This window comes from Sinohyriopsis cumingii, unplaced genomic scaffold (assembly GCF_028554795.1).
Source record: "Sinohyriopsis cumingii isolate HCF-2022 unplaced genomic scaffold, ASM2855479v2 utg001564l, whole genome shotgun sequence".
Lineage (NCBI taxonomy): Eukaryota > Metazoa > Mollusca > Bivalvia > Unionida > Unionidae > Sinohyriopsis > Sinohyriopsis cumingii.
Window position 1 is genome coordinate 580,771 of NW_028316019.1, and position 21,019 is coordinate 601,789.

A 21,019-nucleotide genomic window follows, 5' to 3' on the forward strand; every position below is an offset into this window, starting at 1 on the left:
ACAGGGTCATATTGCATCTGGCATGAACAAGGAATTTGAAATACGGAAAGGTATTAATACCAGTGCTGTATGACACGATTCAAATTAGTTAAGTTCAGGTAAGTACTACATAATTAAAATTAGTTAAACTTCCACAATAAGCTATACTTTATCACGAGTCTTTGGAATTATATGTCTTTCCAAAATAACGTTTAAGTATGGGAGGAATTTGTTAATGCGTATACTGGATGTTAATAGCATCCAAGTTGTTAACTGGTGGCTTATGTATTATAAATGTACATACTTAAAAAACACATAAACATTAACCCAACTCCTAAGCCACATTATACTGACATTTGTTAGAAGTTCATAAAGGTTTTGAGCTAAGAAGACATCACTGAATAATGAACATTGTCGTTCAACTGTTTGTGTATGAACTATATCAATATTGCTGCATGTGCTTTCAGCATTATAGCAGTGCATTAAAGGACACCACATTGTTTTGAAATGTATGTTAGCTCAGTACTGCAGCAGTTCGCAAACCCAGCATGATAAGATGCTATTATGGACAATACAACTCTTGTGATTTGTTAAAATATTTTTATTCAGGTATCAACTGATCAATCAATAGGTAATATCTAATTATATCAATATCTGATTTCGTTGTACAAATGACCTTATTCTTCTTGTTTCCTTAGATCAAAATGTTTCGAGATCAATGATGTAGCAACATTGTATGCCTTGAAATAGATGGGTATAAATTATGCTGTAATAGGTTGTACTATTTTTGACTGTACGAGTTCAGAGAGCAATAATATTTGTGCAGTTTATAAGTATATTAGAGTCAGCAAAATATAGCTAGTAAATACAAGGATGCATTTGGTGTGGGACATGTGTAATACTTAGGCAATAATGTGCGCATAATTTTCTTTGAATATTCCACTAGCTTGTATCGGCTTTTGATTTGATTGGTTGCCTTTCGTTACACGTGTCAGTCAGATCGCCTACACAGAGATCATATACAAAAAGCAGATAACTCAATATAAACTTAAACCTCTTTCTTAATCGTCTATATTTCCTGGTTTGATGCTTAAATATTTTGAATAATGATGTTTACCTGTTGATTAAACCAATTATTCAGGCTGACATTGCACTAGAAAAATGAATCCCACATGTATTAGGTGTATCTTGAACAATATTATCAATCAATATACAAACCCGAGGTGTTTTCATTCATCATTTGACAAATTTCAAACCATGGTATCTTTAGCAGGATAAAAAGAAATTTCAATATAAATTAATATTTATGAATATATATCTTAAGACTTTTAAGATTCTAGATATGAGTTTTATGCCATGGTTAGAAACTAAAACCAATTTAAAAATGCAGCATGACCACACTCTGCTCACAAATGGAAGAAATGCATTAGCTAGGTAAAGACGACTTATGCAAATTGTGTCTAAACAATGATTATCTTTCTAATATGCTAAATAATCACGTGATTCAAAGACATACATTGCGATTCACCAATCTATGAAATGGAAACAGGCTAATGTTTTCAGCTGTTGTTATGAACAGAAAATAACATCCAGTTGTCCATTAATTGTACCTGAAATCATTTAAACCAATTCTTGAAATTTATTTAGAACATCTTTCCTACTATATTGATTTTCATATGGTAGACTAGTACATGGTTTCCAAGTGCAAATTGCTATTTAACGAATTTGCTTTGATGCGATCTTGCAGGATAAATAGCCACAAAAATCTCCTCCAAATATTACCAAGTAAAACAAGCCCTGATGATTGATAATGTGTTTATTATGACATAAACAAGTTTCAAACTTTCTTTCATACATAATATGCCTGTTGAGAACAAAACGTAGATCTTTGTTTTTCATAGTGATCACAGGAACTTACATCTTGTTTTACAGAAGAAATGATGCAATTACTACGTAAGTATTGTAAATCAAAGCTCTTCTCTACAAGGATTAGTTTCTTCTTCCAGTATACCTATCTTTAGTTTATTGTTCGAATGTCTTTCTTCTTGTTTTTTTTTCCAGCAATCAGTTCATTTTTCCAGATACAAAAGGCAGTAATAAGGCCTACCACTCTGCCTTTAGTTTGTGCTCCTCAGCTTAATGTTTCAAAACACCGTAATTTTCCACATGCCTGGTTAGTTACAATAGCTGTTTAAATTGTGTTTTAGATTTGAGCCACTTCATTGATTGTGAAACAGATTCTAATCAGATTAAGTAACTAGTGACACGTGTATATCATTGATTGCTATGCCAACGTCGATGTCAAAGCACGTTACCATAAACAGTATTGCTTGAAAGCATATCTATCTTTAAGTCTACTAATTCCAAAGCTTGCTTCATTTGTTCTGTCTATCAAACTAAGCATGTCAAGAGAAGTAAGTTTAAAATTATAATGAAAAAGCAAACAATGTTGTTCTAAACCTTATGACTTCCATCACTGGGAATGAAAAGCAAAGACTTGCCATAGAAAATCCGGGAACAAAATTATAAAAGTGTAATCATGTTGTCAATCAACATCTTTCCATGAAAGCATTTTTAAGACATAATTTCTCTACGAAATTGATGTTGCTATGCTTACCTCTACCTGCCATATTGCCTGATATGCAGCTCAGTGGCCAGCCTCGTTTTGACATGGAATGATTAGCTAATGTATGTATATGTACATGGTATGTTTAATATGAAACATTACATCGATAAGTATACGGAAAAGTTGAAGTGACACTGGTAATAGAAAAAATAACACCAAGAAAACATAGCTATCTTACTTATTCAATAAACTATGGACTAATCTAATGCGTATTAAATTATCGTTCTTAAATATGTTCCTCCCTCGCTTTGCATACTTATTGCATGAAACAAATGTAATAGGTTTATACTTTTAACGGTATTCGCAGTACACACAAAAGTTTATTGACTTGACAATTTTGTTGTTGGCTAGGTCTCATGTTTCAAAGGATTCTGTCTCACCTGCAGTATGGCACAGTACAAAACTTGAACCTCGTTAAGTTGTAATATATGTGTCCAAACAAAACAGGTTTCACTTTTCACCCATTGAAATCGATTATAATTAAATGCATGTCGATTTTCACTTGCTCTAATTGTCTATGGAATTCTGTTCAACATTATTGAACCCAAATATGCAAAACTTATCTTAAAGAGTTACATAAATTTGGAAATGAATTGATAGCCGTTATTCGTCTTAAAATAAAAGTGTCACCTTATTTTCTTGCATGAAATAGTTTCCTGAGATATAATAGGATACAATGTTTGAAACTTTATGCATGACTTTAGTCTTCCTAAAAATGTTTGAATATGAATAATTTGCAAAATAGTAATAGTCTTGTCAGATGTGTTTCCCCAAACAATACTGAAATGTAAATCATTTTTCACGTCTTTAATTAAATAGATTGTGGTAGGAATTATGTTAGAACTCGAATATTGTCTTTGTTTCATAGAAAATATTATAATTACTTGTTATATATTTAATAATGTCTTAAACTGTATTCTAACATTTTCTAATAAGGACAAGTAGCATAAAATAATCTTTGTTTTGTTATTAGCTTTATTGGTAGAATATGTGGATGAACACTACACATATTGAACAAATTTCCTATAATCTAAATTTAGTGATTTATCTATTCTTCCAAATTATCGTGCAGTTAGGGACCATATGGAGAAGTGGGTGTATAGGGGTTAGATTCGGTATGTTTAAGAGAGCTTTTGAAATATTAAAACTGTTAATTTGTATTCAAATATTTAATTCTTTCTATTTTTAACGCTGCACAATTGTTTTATGACTTTGTTTTTGCAAGGACGGTGATCGTAAGGTTATCATAAAATAATACTGGTGTCATAACGAGAACAGATGCTAATTTCTTACTGCTACCCCCAAATTATAACTATTATCTGATGATCACCTTATCTTAGTGGCATTCGTATTTTCCCACCCCAACGAAATAAAATGAAGTCAGTGCGTCAGTACCACTTTCAATCGGCTAATATATCCATTGTTATTTCAAGTATTTGAGCAAGCCACAAAAGTGCTTAGGGAATGTGTTGTTGGGATAAAATCATATATCGTTATTCGTATTCTTTCCATATTGAGATATATTGATAATCAAGCTAAATGTATTCAGGAGAAATGTCTATTAAAGTTTCCATGCTAACTTGAATTGACCAATTATTCAATCTTTAAGTTGGTGTCAACATCCAGTATATAATGTGATATATATATATATATATATATATATATATATATATATATATATATATATATATATATATATATAATCAATCCTACATATGTGAAACTCGGCAATGAACACAAAACTCATCAGTTCAGAATATAGTTTTGTACAAAATTAATATCAGTTACTAGGATCTACAAATAGTACTGATATATACATTCAAACACACAAATACAAACATATACAATTTCTCATTTTATGGCATTTGTAATTCCTTATATATATATATTTATTTGTATATCTCGCTTTTCTTTCTTTTATGTATACAGGTAGGAATTTTGCTATGATAATTGTCATCCTTGTTATCCTTGTCACCGTAGTGATCATAGTTGTGGCATATACGTATCACACGTATCCATGTCGCCCACGCACGAAAAGTAAGTTCATTTTCTCGTAACAGGTCTAGCTGATAAGCGATACTATGTAACGGTTTACCATGTTTATTACACAATGTGTTACCCACTACATTTGGCAAGGATGTACAATCGTAAGCATGCAATTGTTAGCATTGTTTGGGAAAGTATCTGGTGCTTAATACAGTTGTAATGTATGTGACACAGAGTAGGTGTCATAACATGACTACGTCATCTGAGCCGATAATGCCTCTAAGTTTATCTTTCAACACAATATCATATATCGTACACGTGTTTTGTCACATTGAAAGCTAGTCTATTTTTAGTTTTCAAAAATGTCTCAGGTTAAAAAAAAATTCAAAATCAACTAAATGAAAATACCAGATAGGATATCTTCCCCTCTGTGACAAAATAAAAGAGAATGATCTCGATACAGACATCAAAAGACTGGTGACATATTAAAATAAGTCATCCAGCATTAGTAAGGTGAACAATTATGAAGAGTCTGCTTTGATTTTGTTAGCAATTTATGTAGAAACTGTTAATTGGATCTAGTTTTAAGAACTGTATTTCCTTCGGATTACCTTTAAAGCAAATATACACAAATCAATTCAGTTATAGGTTAATAAATAACCCAGTATAAGAGGAATTGGGGTTGGGTAGCAGAATCAATTGAATATAAAAGTGAGAAATCGTGATTAGAAAAGTTGGAATGATTAAGAAAATAGTTATGGTAATTATGAAATAGATTATTAAATTCATCAAGTTAACAATTTGATTGCAAACCAACAACTGAATCATTATGAAAATATTTGAACTACTGAACATAAATCTGCGGCATGGGGAATGGTTTCGTCTTTTGTGTTCCTTCATTATGTTGGGTATATATGTTTGGTTTCAATATGGCAAGACCATAATCATATCGCATGACTGTCATCAGACTAGTAAATAAATACAAAAAATAAATAAAAAAATAAACATTATATTTCAAATAATGGTGCAAAATAAATACGCACCCCGATGGTATAACGTTTACATTTGACATACTTTTTCAATTTCAGTTTCAACACACTGCTCCAAAACTTACACTATCTTTTGTAATATTTTGCAATGACTTTGCAGGGCTTTTCTCTTTTTAGCTCACCTTACGTTGTCATGGTCCTGCATCGTCTACACGTGGTGAATCAGTCAGGACATGTAATTAAACTTCTTCATCAAACCACCTGACCAATTGTGACTTACCAATTGTAACCGAATTGGGCACATAGCACCTTGGTATTCTAAAAATGATGGTTTTCATTGCTAAAAATGTTAATATTTTAAAAGAAAATCTTCTACAAACACTAAACATGATTTTATGAAATCAGACAAATCGTACTTTCGTCAAGAATGCCGGTCCCTTTCGAATGTGGTCCCCAATACCCCATATAGAAAAGAGCAGTGTTATTACTAATATAAGACACATTTAAGTGATTTCATCCCAGAAACTTCTCTAAAGAATTTAAGTGCACTAGACAAAAGGCATTGTGATATCAAGACCTTTCAAGCTAATACAAATGTAGCTGTTTGAATATCCATTGTCGGCATAATCAGAAGAAATGAACAAAATATATTCTATGGAAGCCGCAGAACAGATTTTATTTATATTTAACCATATCTAGCAGAAAGTATCTTTGGATTGAAACGCTACAAATGGCATAACACACTGCACCTGCGAAACATATACACTTTTGCTAAAATAAAAATAAAAATACAATTGAAACGCCTCAAAAATATCTCAAGATAGTTTTGGGAATTTGAAAGAAATTATATTAGCATAAGGAGCTTTCAAGTGTACTGAACTGATCCTGGCCCGCCTTCAATTATGTATGCCATTACTAGACACGGGACAATAATCTTCAAACAGCTTCTCAAAACTGTTGGATGAAACTTAGTTATATTTTCCCTAATCCATTCTGGCATGAAAACGTAAAATAATAAACATTCGGGATAACCTATAATAATCTCTGATTTGAACATGAATATAAAATATCACTGAGAAATGTAACGGGTGGCATTGGATGCATATACAAATATATGGATATGTTTATTGGAGAAACAAATCATGTTCGTCCACTATTTGAAATGAATTTCTTGTGTTTGGCCATTTACACAAAATACTTAAACCTGAGATAATTAGCCCAGTAAATGGCATATTGGGTGTATCTATATGATGCACAGGAATATATAAAGACATTAAAGTGAGATTAATCTAATCTAACCAGTTAAAGTGTTCTTTGTCTCTGATTGAAACCAATAGCATTGTAGGGAAAAGAACATCGTGTAACTTAGCCTCACCAACCGGAGTATGAGATATAACTCTTAGGCATAATACAATGCTTTGAACCACCGCGTCGATGTATTGTTAGTGCATATGTGATTCTCGGGACGCTTTGTATATCAAAATACCTTAAACATTTTTTCAGGTCTAGTAAATGTATTTCTGATGGAACGTTTATTAAGCATGGTAAATAATCCAATATAGCTATTATGTCCATCGGGTTTTATGTGCATAATTTATCTTAGTTACCTCAAGGTATCTTTGCATCTTACTATGTGATAGATAGTAGTTCTGACCTGGTTTTAATCAGAATTCGTTGATTGGCTAGTGCCAATATGTTCAATATGTTTTTATCTTAGCAAAACATATTCATAGGCAGGCGTCTGACCTGCCATCTGATTTTGTAGCTCATCTTGAAACGTCCTTCCTGCTACCACGCATGAGATTATGTTTGTAATAGAATATTGATCAACCGGTTGAAATAATCTTATATCATCAGTCTAGTAAGTGTATTACTGTGATATTAAGAGACTTGTACTAAACTATATTTTTAAATCAGATTGACCAAATGTCATAAATATTATTATAAAATTCCAATTTCCTTGTTGGGTACTATTCCAATCTGATAATTGACTTCAATATCACGTCATCATTCTACAAGCTTTCATTTTTACACAGAGTTTATCGTTATTAATAAAGGTAGTTCTTCCTTCAAGACATTCCACGTACATATAATTACATTTTCTTATAGCAAATGCAAACGAAGAACATAACATGCGATTACTGGAAGATTCGGAGACATGGAAACAAAAGTTTGGTAAATAGTCACTACTTTACAACCCTATGTTTAATTACTTATATTTGTATATCAACCGTTTACTGTTCAAGTGTCTTTTTATCTTTTAAAAGATTCATGCATAAGATCCATCCAAACATATAACAACGATTGCTACAGCTGGAGAAAAACACTACAAGAATAACTTCTTCCAAATGGTTTTACATCATTTTGGACACAATTGACATAAACATTCATGACTTGAGAACCTGCACGATTATACAAATTATGATCATCCTCCTTCAATTATGGCCACCATTCTGATTAGATTTTGACAATGCTTGATATAAATCAAGCAGTACTTGGTAGCTTGCCTATTAATGAAATAGAAATAACATTGGTAAGGACTATTAAGAATAACATTTTTATCGTCATGTAGAACCTTCGCATTGCGGAGATGATTAAAGGGGATACAAAATTAATTCGGAAGATGGGATTAATACACTTCAGAAAACACACACACACACACACACACACACATATATATATATATATATATATATATATATATATATATATATATCTTATCCATGTATGACTTAAATGTTAAGTAGATAATACATAATTATTGATAAGCTTAGTTGCAAAAATTAGTTTTTTTGTGCATTCGAGTGCATGAATTTTGTTCCATTTCGGTACATTGCTTTATATTAGACTTAGACCAATCAAACCAAAGTTTGTCTTGTTCATTATTGTTTGTGTATCTTTGATGGAAACCAATAGCGTACATACGTTAAGCTGGTGGGTTTAATCAGCCGAATTGAATTACTGCTTGTGTGCGTTTGATGCACACCAATGCCCTTTTATGCCAAATAACATTCAGATAACATTGCCAAACCATATGAGGGTATTTCCGGGACATTTATCGTGCATAGAGATAACCTTAAAGTCACGTTAGGTAAGAAGTAAGCATGTGTGACACTTATGCTGGAGTACAAAGTTCGATTCCCAGACCATGTCGTTTTCTCTAGCGTGTTTGCGTCCTTACGACATACACTTAATTCTCATTGTCCAATTAATTATAACTAAATCTTCTTAGCAAAATACATTAAAAGCGGGCTTAACCCAGCGAAAAATGGAAAGTGATGCATATCTTCTGCATCCCATTAATTTATTCTTTTCCATTGTTGTGTGGTGGCTATCATACTGGATTCATATGCTGGAGTAATGGGTACAAGTCCGATGCTAAGTGAGGATAAAACACTACTTTCTCCAAATTTATTTTTTATATATGAACATTGCCCATAAACGCAATGCAATACACCGCGCCATAATATTCTAGCAATGGCGCCATTGTACCCGTTTGATACCGAATGCATTCTATCATCAATGTTTTTGCAAGGAATACTGTTTCGTCAAACATTATAGTTAACGTTATTAGAAGAAAACAACCTTTAAAATGCCTCACACCGAAGCAAGAGAATGTGAGCTAATGTCACAGAAGGTGTCCGGGCACCGAAGTCTTTTAAAATTGTGCATTTATGCCGATCAGCCATCAACTATTGCTGCTCTTACTAAAAACAGAAAACGTTGGGGGACGAATATATAGCCTGATATCAAGATGTTAGATGGTTTTTAGTTTGATCAAATCCTGTACATAATGATGAGGTAGGAATGTATCTGATTTCCTGACCTTGTTTTCGGTTAGAGATTATTGCTACTCTAGTGTCTGTGTTTTTGAAGGCTTTGTATCAGGCTCATATCATCAAAATATTCGAGGAATTTGATTATGATGATTAACACATTTGGATGAGGAGCTGAATGAATTTCATTTATATATATCTTATATAACAATTACCCAACAGACATATATGTTTTAGTGTCATTTTATCAAGTAAATGCATGTTTTCCTCTACAAACATTATCTCCATGTTTTATTTTCAAATTGTATCTCATTTTGATTTTCATTCAACGAATTAATGATTTCATCTATATAAAAATCCAGCCCAAAAAATATACACCGCCTTACTGCTTCTTTTAGTGTCAAAACAGGCGGTAGTTTTATTTGTCAACTTATTTGTCTTTATATATGCTATAACATTTGGTTAGTTCCTGAATTTATGTTACTTTTAAAAATCATAACTGACCAAAACAACCCACAAAATGATCATAGTTTTTTCTGAATCAAGGTTTAGTTATTTTATTCTGTTTAGTATCACCATAAGAACTAAAAGGTGTTTATTCATATTCATATATAATTATGTATTTTGATATGAAGAAAAAGAGTTCTTCGTTTTAAATAGTAATTATACATATTTACCTCTTGTTTTGCAGCACGTCTGACGTGGGATGAAATTATGGAATTACTAAGTGATGAGCAAGAACAGGGTTTGGACATATATTAAGGTCAGTATCGTTTGAATAACCCTACTGTATTTTTGTCCTGCACTTCTGTCTCAGCTGTTCAAATATATAATCTTTCGATGCTCTCAACTGATTAATGCAAAGACTCAGAACAATCAACTTCTATCAAGGTATGCAATTTAAACGTTTCCTTGCTTTGTTATGTACAAATAGTGTAACAGGTTTGTATCAAGATATGCATGAGAAAACTATATTTATTTTAGAATCATATAAATCCTTGACGCATTCCACTAGCAGGATCCAAACTGGTTTCGTATATTTGAACAATCAACATGATTTCGATTGGGAACGTTATATATTATATAAAAATGTTAATAAGGAAGATAAAAATAAACTGATAAATAATGAAAATGATTTTTTTCAATATTGATGATCTAGTTAAGACCATGTATTTGCTACTAAAACACACTGAATGAAATTAAGGAAAAGAACAGAACCTATCCTTTTCGCTCAATGTATAGGACCATTCAATTCAAGGATGTAGAAGTAGGTGAGATATTGTATGTAAGATCATATATCAATGACTATGAACTCGATATGAACTTCATTACCAAACTCCTCCGGTTGTATCTTAAAACACAAAATGCATGTCAATTCATAATCATATATTTAGGTATATTCTTCATACATTTTAATACATAAACAGAAAAGACTACAATCTCCAAATATAACTAGAAGACACAAGAAATATATTTTCAAGTGCTTTTTACTCACTGTAAACCTTTATTAGACTTGTTCTTAAGAGGCAAATATCCTCTTCGGATGGATTTCTCTTACCATGGCATTTCAAGCCGTGAAGGAAAAATAAGACCAGCCCCTCGCTTATGCCTCTGAATAATCAAAACTGACCGGGAATCGCATTGCATTCATCATGAAACCCCACCCCCAACGAAGATAGTTTAAGGGACACAACTAAAATCTCAGAAGTAGCCTCGATTTGAATCTAACAGTTGTTAGATGGGACTACCAGAAAGGCCCAGGGTGAAATTTCAGGACTTTCTCCATTTACTAAGGAGAGAATACCGCAATAGGCACCCTCTCCCTTTACTGCGTGCCATACCCTTTCCTTCAATTCTCTTAGCTGTACAATTAGCTCTAGTTTCAGAAGTGTGGTTTTGATGGGCATATTGAATGATGATGGCTTTCCTTTATAACAAACGAACGATACCGGCTTCGGTTTAGGAACAATCCTTTACAGGCAATAACAGTGCTTTTCATAATGCTTTTCATGGCAAGCCATCGAGTTTGAGACACCACTTGAGTTGTATTAGTGTTATCACTATAGTTCCTGAGTTCTAGTACAATTTTGAACATACTTGTGAAATAGTCTTATATGATCAAGGTATTGCGATTCAATCAATGTAAGGAAGATTCGTGAATGTTGATGAGACATTGGAAGAATTTAACTTAGAATCGTTTTGCATAAAATTCACAAAAACAACATAAATATTTATCATAGAATTGATGATTAATTGTATCGTCCACATATTTTATTTCGTCGGAATTAATACAAGTAGTTCTTTATTCTAGACATTCCAGGAACATGAAATTACATCTTTCGTTACAGGAAATTTGAAAAGAAGACAGCTATGGACGAAACAGTTTGGTAAATGATATGTGCTTTTCAATTTTATGTTAAGTTTTTCTATATTTTTATCAATCTTGTACTGTCCAAATGTTTTTCATATTGCTCGTATATAAGTGGATTAGTTTATATTTTGTGTATTCAATTTCATGTTTGCATTTATTCAGTTGACATTTTTCCGCAGTTTTATAAGAGAACAGTGTGTAAAACACTATATTGATTTTCAAAATTGTTTATGATCCTCGCCCCAACTTAAACACAAAATTCATTGGCAATGTTACATGATGTACTCAGATGAATTATTTCCAAAATAGGATGCAGTTCGAAGTGATACGGAGTAGTAAGTGTAGAGAGATAAATATTCAGTGTACCAATTTAAACTCTAGTTTGCTAGGGTTTGAGCCAAATAGCACAAAAATGAAAAAATACTTTTGTAATTTTAAAGCATTCCCTAAATAATATTTGAAAAAATATTGCTATTTAATATCAGTGATCCGTTATTTGCTAGTTCATTGAATATGTTATCATTGTTGCTAGCCCCTTGTGAGATTTTTGAATATGTTTCTGCTGTTTGTCCCCAGTTCCCTATTAGTAAATGGGTATTCTATAAATGTACCCATGTTGTTATCCAATCCAATTATATTTACTCATGAAAAGGTGTAGTATGTCTATTAATTTATGACCTCGGTTTAGTATGTTTCTAATCGGAGATCACATAATTAAAGGAGCTTTCTTGTATAACCATTTATATTGGCATTTAGACTTGATATAGGTGCCTGTTCACCAACGATGTCATTCGTTGAGTGATCGTTAGTTAACAAAACATTCATTTACCATCATTGTCGCGTGTTGGTAAGGTTGAGATGATTCTTGTGATATGTAGTACGGTTAAGTATTTATATTAATCTGTACTTAATAACAAGTTACACACCACCATTTATATACTGTATGTCAGCATCACTCAACTTGGTTTTATTCATTAAAATAATATTATACCTTTGCTGCGTTCACATAATTAATTATCTGCAAAATATAGGTTAAGCATTCTTTATTTTGCATAGTGTTTGAGCAATGTCAGTTATATGAAGGCAACGAACATTTTGTTTAATTACTTATATTTGTATATCAACCGTTTACTGTTCAAGTGTCTTTTTATCTTTTAAAAGATTAATGCATAAGATCCATCCAAACATGTAACAACGATTGCTACAGCTGGAGAAAAACACTACAAGAATAACATCTTCAAAATGGTTTAACAGCATTTTGGACACAATTGACATAAACATTCATGACTTGAGAACCTGCACGATTATACAAATTATGACCATCCTCCTTCAATTATGGCCACCATTCTGATTAGATTTTGACAATGCTTGATATAAATCAAGCAGTACTTGCTAGCTAGCCTATTAATGCAATAGAAATAACATTGGTAAGGACTATTAAGAATAACATTTTTATCGTCATGTAGAAACATCGCATTGCGGAGATGATTAAAGGGGATACAAAACTAATTCGGAAGATGGGATTAATACACTTCAGAAAAAAACATATATACATCTTATACATGTATGACTTAAATGTTAAGTAGATAATACACAATTATTGATAAGCTTAGTTGCAAAAATTAGGGTTTTTTGTGCATTCGTGTGCATGAATTTTGTTCCATTTCGGTACATTGCTTTATATTAGACTTAGACCAATCAAACCAAATTTGCCTTGTTCATTATTGTTTGTGTATCTTTGATGGAAACCATTAGCGTACATACGTTAAGCTGGTGGGTTTAATCAGCCGAATTGAATTACTGCTTGTGTGCGTTTGATGCACACCAATGCCCTTTTATGCCAAATAACATTCAGATAACATTGCCAAACCATATGAGGGTATTTCCGGGACATTTATCGTGCATAGAGATATCCTTAAAGTCACGTTAGGTAAGAAGTAAGCATGTGTGACACTTATGCTGGAGTACAAAGTTCGATTCCCAGACCATGTCGTTTTGTTTGGCGTGCTTGCGTCCTAACGACATACACTTAATTCTCATTGTCCAACTAATTATAACTAAATCTTCTTAGCAAAATACCTTAAAAGCGGGCTTAACCCAGCTAAAAATGGAAAGTGATGCATATCTTCTGCATCCCATTACTTTATTCTTTGGCACTGTTGCGTGGTGGCTATCATACTGGATTCCTATGCTGGAGTAATGGGTACAAGTCCGATGCTAAGTGAGGATAAAACACTACTTTCTCCAAATTAATTTTTATTTATGAACATTGTCATAAATGCAATGCAATACACCGCGCCATAATATTCTAGCAATGGCGCCATTGTACCCGTTTGATACCGAATGCATTCTATCATCAATGTTTTTGCAAGGAATACTGTTTCATCATACGTTATAGTTAAGGTTATTAGAAGAAAGCAACCTTTAAAATACCTCACGCCTAAGCAAGAGAATGTGAGCTAATTTCACAGAAGGTGTCCGGGCACCGAAGCCTTTTAAAATAGTGCATTTATGCCGATCAGCTATCAACTATTGCTGCTCTTACTAAAAACAGAAAACGTTGGGGGACGAATATATAGCCTGATATCAAGATGTTAGATGGTTTTTAGTTTGATCAAATCCTGTACATAATGATGAGGTAGGAATGTATCTGATTTCCTGACCTTGTTTTCGGTTAGAGATTATTGCTACTCTAGTGTCTGTATTTTTTAAGGCTCATATTAACAAAATATTCGAGGAATTTGATTATGATGATTAACACATTTGGATGAGGAGCTGAACGAATTTCATTTATATGTATTTTAAATAAAAATTACCCAACAGACATATATGTTTTAGTGTCATTTTATCAAGTAAATGCATGTTGTCCTCTACAAAAATTACCTCCATGTTTTATTTTCAAATTGTATCTCATTTTGTTTTTCATTCAACGAAATAATGATTAAATCTATATAAATGACCAGCCCAAAAAATATACACCGCCTTACTGCCTCATTTAGTGTCAAACCCGCGATAGTATTATTTGTAAATTTATTTCTCTTTATAAATGCTATAACATTTGGTTAGTTCCTGAATTTATGTTACTTTTAAAAATCATAACTGACCAAAACAACCCACAAAATGATCATAGTTTTTTCTGAATCAAGGTTTAGTTATTTTATTCTGTTTAGTATCACCATAAGAACTAAAAGGTGTTTATTCATATTCATATATAATTATGTATTTTGATATGAAGAAAAAGAGTTCTTCGTTTTAAATAGTAATTATACATATTTACCTCTTGTTTTGCAGCACGTCTGACGTGGGATGAAATTATGGAATTACTAAGTGATGAGCAAGAACAGGGTTTGGACATATATTAAGGTCAGTATCGTTTGAATAACCCTACTGTATTTTTGTCCTGCACTTCTGTCTCTGCTTTGCTGTTCAAATATCTGATCCTCGATGCTCTCAATTGATTAATGCAAACACTCAGAACAATCAACTTCTATCAAAATATGCAATTTAAACGTTTCTTTGCTTTGTTATGTACAAATAGTGTAACAGGTTTGTATCAAGATATGCATGAGAAAACTATATTTATTTTAGAATCATATAAATCCTTGACGCATTCCACTAGCAGGATCCAAACTGGTTTCGTATATTAGAACAATCAACATGATTTTGATTGGGAACGTTCTATCATATATAAAAATGTTAATAAGGAAGATAAAGATAAAATGATAAATAATGAAAATGATTTTTTTCAAAATTGATGATCTAGTCAAGACCATGTATTTGCTATTCAAACACACTGAATGAAATTAAGGAAAAGAATAGAACCTATCCTTTTTGCCCAATGTATGGGACCATTCAATTCAAGGATGTAGAAGGAGGTGAGATATTTTATGTAAAATCATATATCAATGACTATGAACTCGATATCAACTTCATTACCAAACTCCTCCGGTTGTATCTTAAAAAACAAAATGCATGTCAATTCATAATCATATATTTAAGTATATTCTTAATATATTTTAATATATATAAACAGAAAAGACTACAATCTCCAAATATAACTAGAAAACAAAATAAATATATTTTCAGGTGCTTTTTACTCACTGTAAACCTTTATTAGACTTGTTCTTAAGAGGCAAATATCCTCTTCGGATGGATTTCTCTTACCATGGCATTTCAAGCCGTGAAGGAAAAATAAGACCAGCTCCTCGCTTATGCCTCTGAATAATCAAAACTGACCGGGAATCGCATTGCATTCATCATGATCCCCCCCCCCAGCGACGATAGTTTAAGGGACACAACTAAGATCGCAGAAGTAGCCTCGATTTGTACCTACCGCTATCCTAGCGGTTGTTAGATGGGACAACCAGAAAGGTCCAAGTTGAAATTTTAGGACTTTCTCCAGTTACTAAGGAGAGAATACCCGTCATAGGCACACTCTCCATTTACTGCGTGCCATACCTTTTCCTTCAATTCTCTTAGCTGTAAAATTAGCTCTAGTTTCAAAGTGTGGTTTTGATGGACATATTGAATGATGATGGCTTCCCTTTATAACAAACGAACGATACCGGCTTCGGTTTAGGAAAAATCCTTTTCAGGCAATAACAGTACTTTTCATAATGCTTTTCACGGCCAGCCATCTAGTTTGAGACACCACTTGAGTTGTATTCGTGTTATCACTGTAGTTCCTGAGTTCTAGTACAGTTTTGAACATACTTGTGAAATAGTCTTATATGATCAAGGTATTGCGATTCAGTAAATGTAAGGAAGATTCGTGAATGTTAATGAGACATTGGAAGAATTTGACTTAGAATCGGTTTGCATAAAATTCACAAAAACAACATAAATATTTATCATAGAACTGATGATTAATTGTATCATCCACATGTTTTATTACGTCGGAAGTAATACAAGTAGTTCTTTATTCTAGACATTTCAGGAACATGATATTACATCTTTCGTTACAGAAAATTTGAATAGAAGACAGCTATGGACAAAACAGTTTGGTAAATGATATATGCTTTTAAATTTTATAATAAGTTTTTCTATATTTTTATCAGTCTTGTACTGTCCAAATGTTTTTCATCTTGCTTGTATATAATAGGATTAATTTATATTGTGTGTATTCAATTTCATGTTTACATTTATTCAGTTCACATATTTCCGCAGTTTTATAATACAACAGTGTGTAAAACACTATATTAATTTTCAAAATTGTTTATGATTCTCGTCCCAACCTAAACACAAGATTCATTGGCATTGTTACATGCTGTACTCAGATGCATTATTTCCAAAATACGGTGCAATTCGAACAGACACGGAGTAGTAAGTGTAGAGAGATAAATATTCAGTGTACCAATTTAAACTCTAGTTTGCTAGGGTTTGAGCCAAATAGCACAAAAATGACAAAATACTTTGTAATTTTAAAACTTTCCCTCAATAATATTTGTTAAAGTATTCCTACTTAATATCAGTGATCCGTTGCTTGCTAGTTGATTGAATATGTTATCATTGTTTTTGCCCCCTTGTGAGATATTTAAAGATGTTTCTGCTGTTGACCCCGATCTCCCTGTTAGTAAATTGTTATTCTATAAATGTACTCATGTTGTTATCCAATCCAATTATATTTACTCATGACAAGGTGTAGTATCTCTATTCATTTATGACCTCAGTTAAGTATGTTTCTAATCGGAGATCACATAATTAAAGGAGCTTTCTTGAATAACCATTTATATTGTCATTTAGACTTGATACAGGTGCCTGTTCACCAACGATGTCATTCGTTGAGTGATCGTTAGTTAGCAAAACATTCATTTACCATCAATGTCGCGTGTTTTTAATGTCGAGATGATTTTTGTGATATGTAGTACGGTTAAGTATTTATATTAATCTGTACTTAATAACAAGTTACACACCACCATTTATATACTGTATGACAGCATCACTCAGCTTGGTTTTATTGATTAAAATATCATTATACCTTTGCTGCGTTCACATAATTAATTATCTGCAAAATACCGGTTAAGCATTCTTTATTTTGCATTGTGTTTGAGCAATGTATGTTATATGCAAGGAGCGAACATTTTATTTAATTACTTATATTTGTAAATCAACAGTCTACTGTTCCAGTGTATTTTTATCTTTTAAAAGATTAATGCATAAGATCCTTCCAAACGTACAAATACGATTGCTACAACTCGATGAAAACACTACAAGAATAACTTCTACAATATGGTTTTACAGCATTTTGGACACAATTGACATAAACATTCATGACTTGAGAACCAGCACGATTATACAAATTATGATCATCCTCCTTCAAATATGGCCACCATTCTGATTAGAGTTTGACAATGCTTGATATAAATCAAGCTGTACTTGCTAGCTAGTATATTAATGCAATAGAAATAACATCGGTAAGAACTAGTTTGAAAAATTTTTTTAACGTCATGTAGAAACTTCGCATTGCGGAGATGATTAAAGGGTATACAAAATTAATTCGGAAGATGGACTAATACACTTCAGAACGAAACATATATATATATATATATATATATATATATATATATATATATATATATATATATATATATATATATATATATATATATATATATATATATAGATATATATCTTATACATGTATGACTTAAATGTCAAGTAGATAATACAAAATTATTGATAAGCTTAGTTGCAAAAAATAGTTTTTTTGTGCATTCGTGTGCATGAATTTTGTTCCATTTCGGTACATTGCTTTATATTAGACTTAGACCAATCAAACCAAATTTGTCTTGTTCATTATTGTTTGTGTATTTTTGATGGAAACCAATAGGTACATACGTCAAGCTGGTTAGTTTAATCAGCCGAATTGAATTATTGCTTGTGTGCGTTTGATGCACACCAATGCCCTTTCTTGCCAAATTACATTGAGATAACATTGCCAAACCATATGAGGGTATTTCTGGGAGAAATATCGTGCACAGGGATAACCTTAAAGTCACGTTAGGCAAGAAGTAAGTATGTGTGACACTTATGCTGGAGTACAAAGTTCGATTCCCAGACCATGTCGTTTTCTCTAGCGTGTTTTCGTCCATACGACATACGCTTAATTCTCATTGCCCAACTAATTATAACTAAATCTTCTTAGCAAAATACCTTAAAAGCGGGCTTAACCCACCTAAAAAACGGAAAGTGATGCACATCTTTTCCATCCAATTAATTTATTATTTGGCACTTTTGCGTAGTGGCTATCATACTGGATTCTTTTGCTGGAGTAATGGGTACAAGTCCGATGCTAAGTGAAGATAAAACACTTCTTTCTCCAACTTTATTTTTTATATCTAAACATTGCCCATAAATTGCAGTGCAATACACCGCGCCATAATATTCTAGCAATGGCGCCATTGTACCCGTTTGATACCGAATGCATTCTATCATCAATATTGTTGCAAGGAATATTGTTTCATCATACATTATATTTAAGGTCATTAAAAGAAAACAACATTTAAAATACCTCACGCCTAAGCAAGAGAATGTGATCTAATATCCCAGAAAATGTCCGGGCACCGAAGTCTTTTAATATTGTGCATTAATGACGATCAGCCATCAACTATTGCTGCTCTTACAAAAACAGTAAACGTTGGGGGACGAATATATAGCCTGCTATCAAGATGTCAGATGGTTTTTAGTTTGATCAAATCCTGTACATAATGATGAGGTAGGAATGTATCTGATTTCCTGACCTTGTTTTCGGTTAGAGATTATTGCTATTCTATGTCTGTATTTTTGAAGGCTTTGTATCAGGCTCATATTATCAAAATATTGGAGGAATTTGATTATGATGATTAAAACATTTGGATGAGGAGCTGAACGAATTTCATTTATATATATCTTAAATAACAATTACCCAACAGACATATATGTTTTAGTGTCATTTTATCAAGTAAATGCATGTTTTCCTCTACAAACAATATCTCCATGTTTTATTTTCAAATTGTATCTCATTTTGTTTTTCATTCAATCAATTAATGATTTCATCTATATAAAAAACCAGACCAAAAATTACACACCGCCTTACTTCCTCTTTTAGTGGCAAACCCGCAGTAGTTTTATTTGTAAACTTATTGTCTTTATAAATGCTATAACATTTGGTTAGTTCCTGAATTTATGTTACTTTATAAATCATAACTGACCAAAACAACCCACAAAATTATCATACTTTTTCTGAATTTAGGTTTAGTTATTTTATTCTGTTTAGTATCACCATAAGAACTAAAAGATGTTCATTCATATTCACGTATAATTAATTATTTTGATATGAAGAAAAAGAGTTCTTCGTTTTAAATAGTAATTACACATATTTACGTCTTGTTTTACAGCACGTCTGACGTGGGGTGGAATTATGAAATTACTAAGTAATGAGCAAGAACAGGGTTTGGACACATATTATGGTCAGTATCGTTTGAATAACCCTACTGTATTTTTGTCCTGCACTTCTGTCTCTGCTTTGCTGTTCAAATATCTGATCTTTCGATGCTCTCAATTGATTAATTCAAACACTCAGAACAATCAACTTCTATCAAGGTATGCAATTTAAACGTTTCCTTGCTTTGTTATGTACAAATAGTGTAACAGGTTTGTATCAAGATATACATGAGAAAACTATATTTATTTTAGAATCATATAAATCTTTGACGCATTCCACTAGCAGGATCCAAACTGGTTTCGTATATTTGAACAATCAACATGATTTTGATTGGGAACGTTCTATCATATCTAAAAATGTTAACAGGGAAGATAAAGATAAACTGATAAATAATGAAAATGATTTTTTCAATATTCATGATCTAGTCAAGACCATGTATTTGCTATTAAAACACACTGAATGAAATTAAGGAAAAGAACAGAACCTATCCTTTTTGCTCAATGTATAGGATCATTTCAATTCAAGGATGTAGAAGGAGGTGAGATATTTTATGTAAAATCATATATCAATGACCATGAACTCGATATGAACTTCATTACCAAACTCCTCCGGTTGTATCTTAAAACACAAAATGCATGTCAATTCATAATCATATATTTAAGGATATCCTTAATACATTTTAATACATAAACAGAAAAGACTACAATCTCCAAATATAACTAGAAGACACAAGAAATATATCTTCAGGTGTTTTTTACTCACTGTAAACCTTTATTAGACTTGTTCTTAAGAGGCAAAGATCCTCTTCGGATGGATTTCTCTTACCATGGCATTTCAAGCCGTGAAGGAAAAATAAGACCAGCCCCTCGC

At 32.2% G+C, this 21,019-nt stretch overlaps 1 protein-coding gene across 3 annotated transcripts in view; it reads left to right on the forward strand.

The window, feature by feature from the left end:
* LOC149771945 (uncharacterized) overlaps window positions 1-15,091 on the forward strand; it is a 35,291-nt gene extending 20,200 nt beyond the window's left edge. For all 3 annotated transcript variants that reach the window (XM_089948064.1, XM_089948063.1, XM_089948065.1), the window contains exons 5-10: window positions 1,912-1,932; window positions 4,535-4,642; window positions 7,690-7,755; window positions 10,048-10,119; window positions 11,705-11,743; window positions 15,019-15,091. In XM_089948064.1, the coding sequence (XP_089804190.1) occupies window positions 1,912-1,932; window positions 4,535-4,642; window positions 7,690-7,755; window positions 10,048-10,118 (266 nt within the window). In that variant the 3' untranslated portion in view covers window position 10,119; window positions 11,705-11,743; window positions 15,019-15,091. The remainder of the gene's footprint in view (window positions 1-1,911; window positions 1,933-4,534; window positions 4,643-7,689; window positions 7,756-10,047; window positions 10,120-11,704; window positions 11,744-15,018) is intronic.
* Window positions 15,092-21,019: the final 5,928 nt, after the last annotated feature.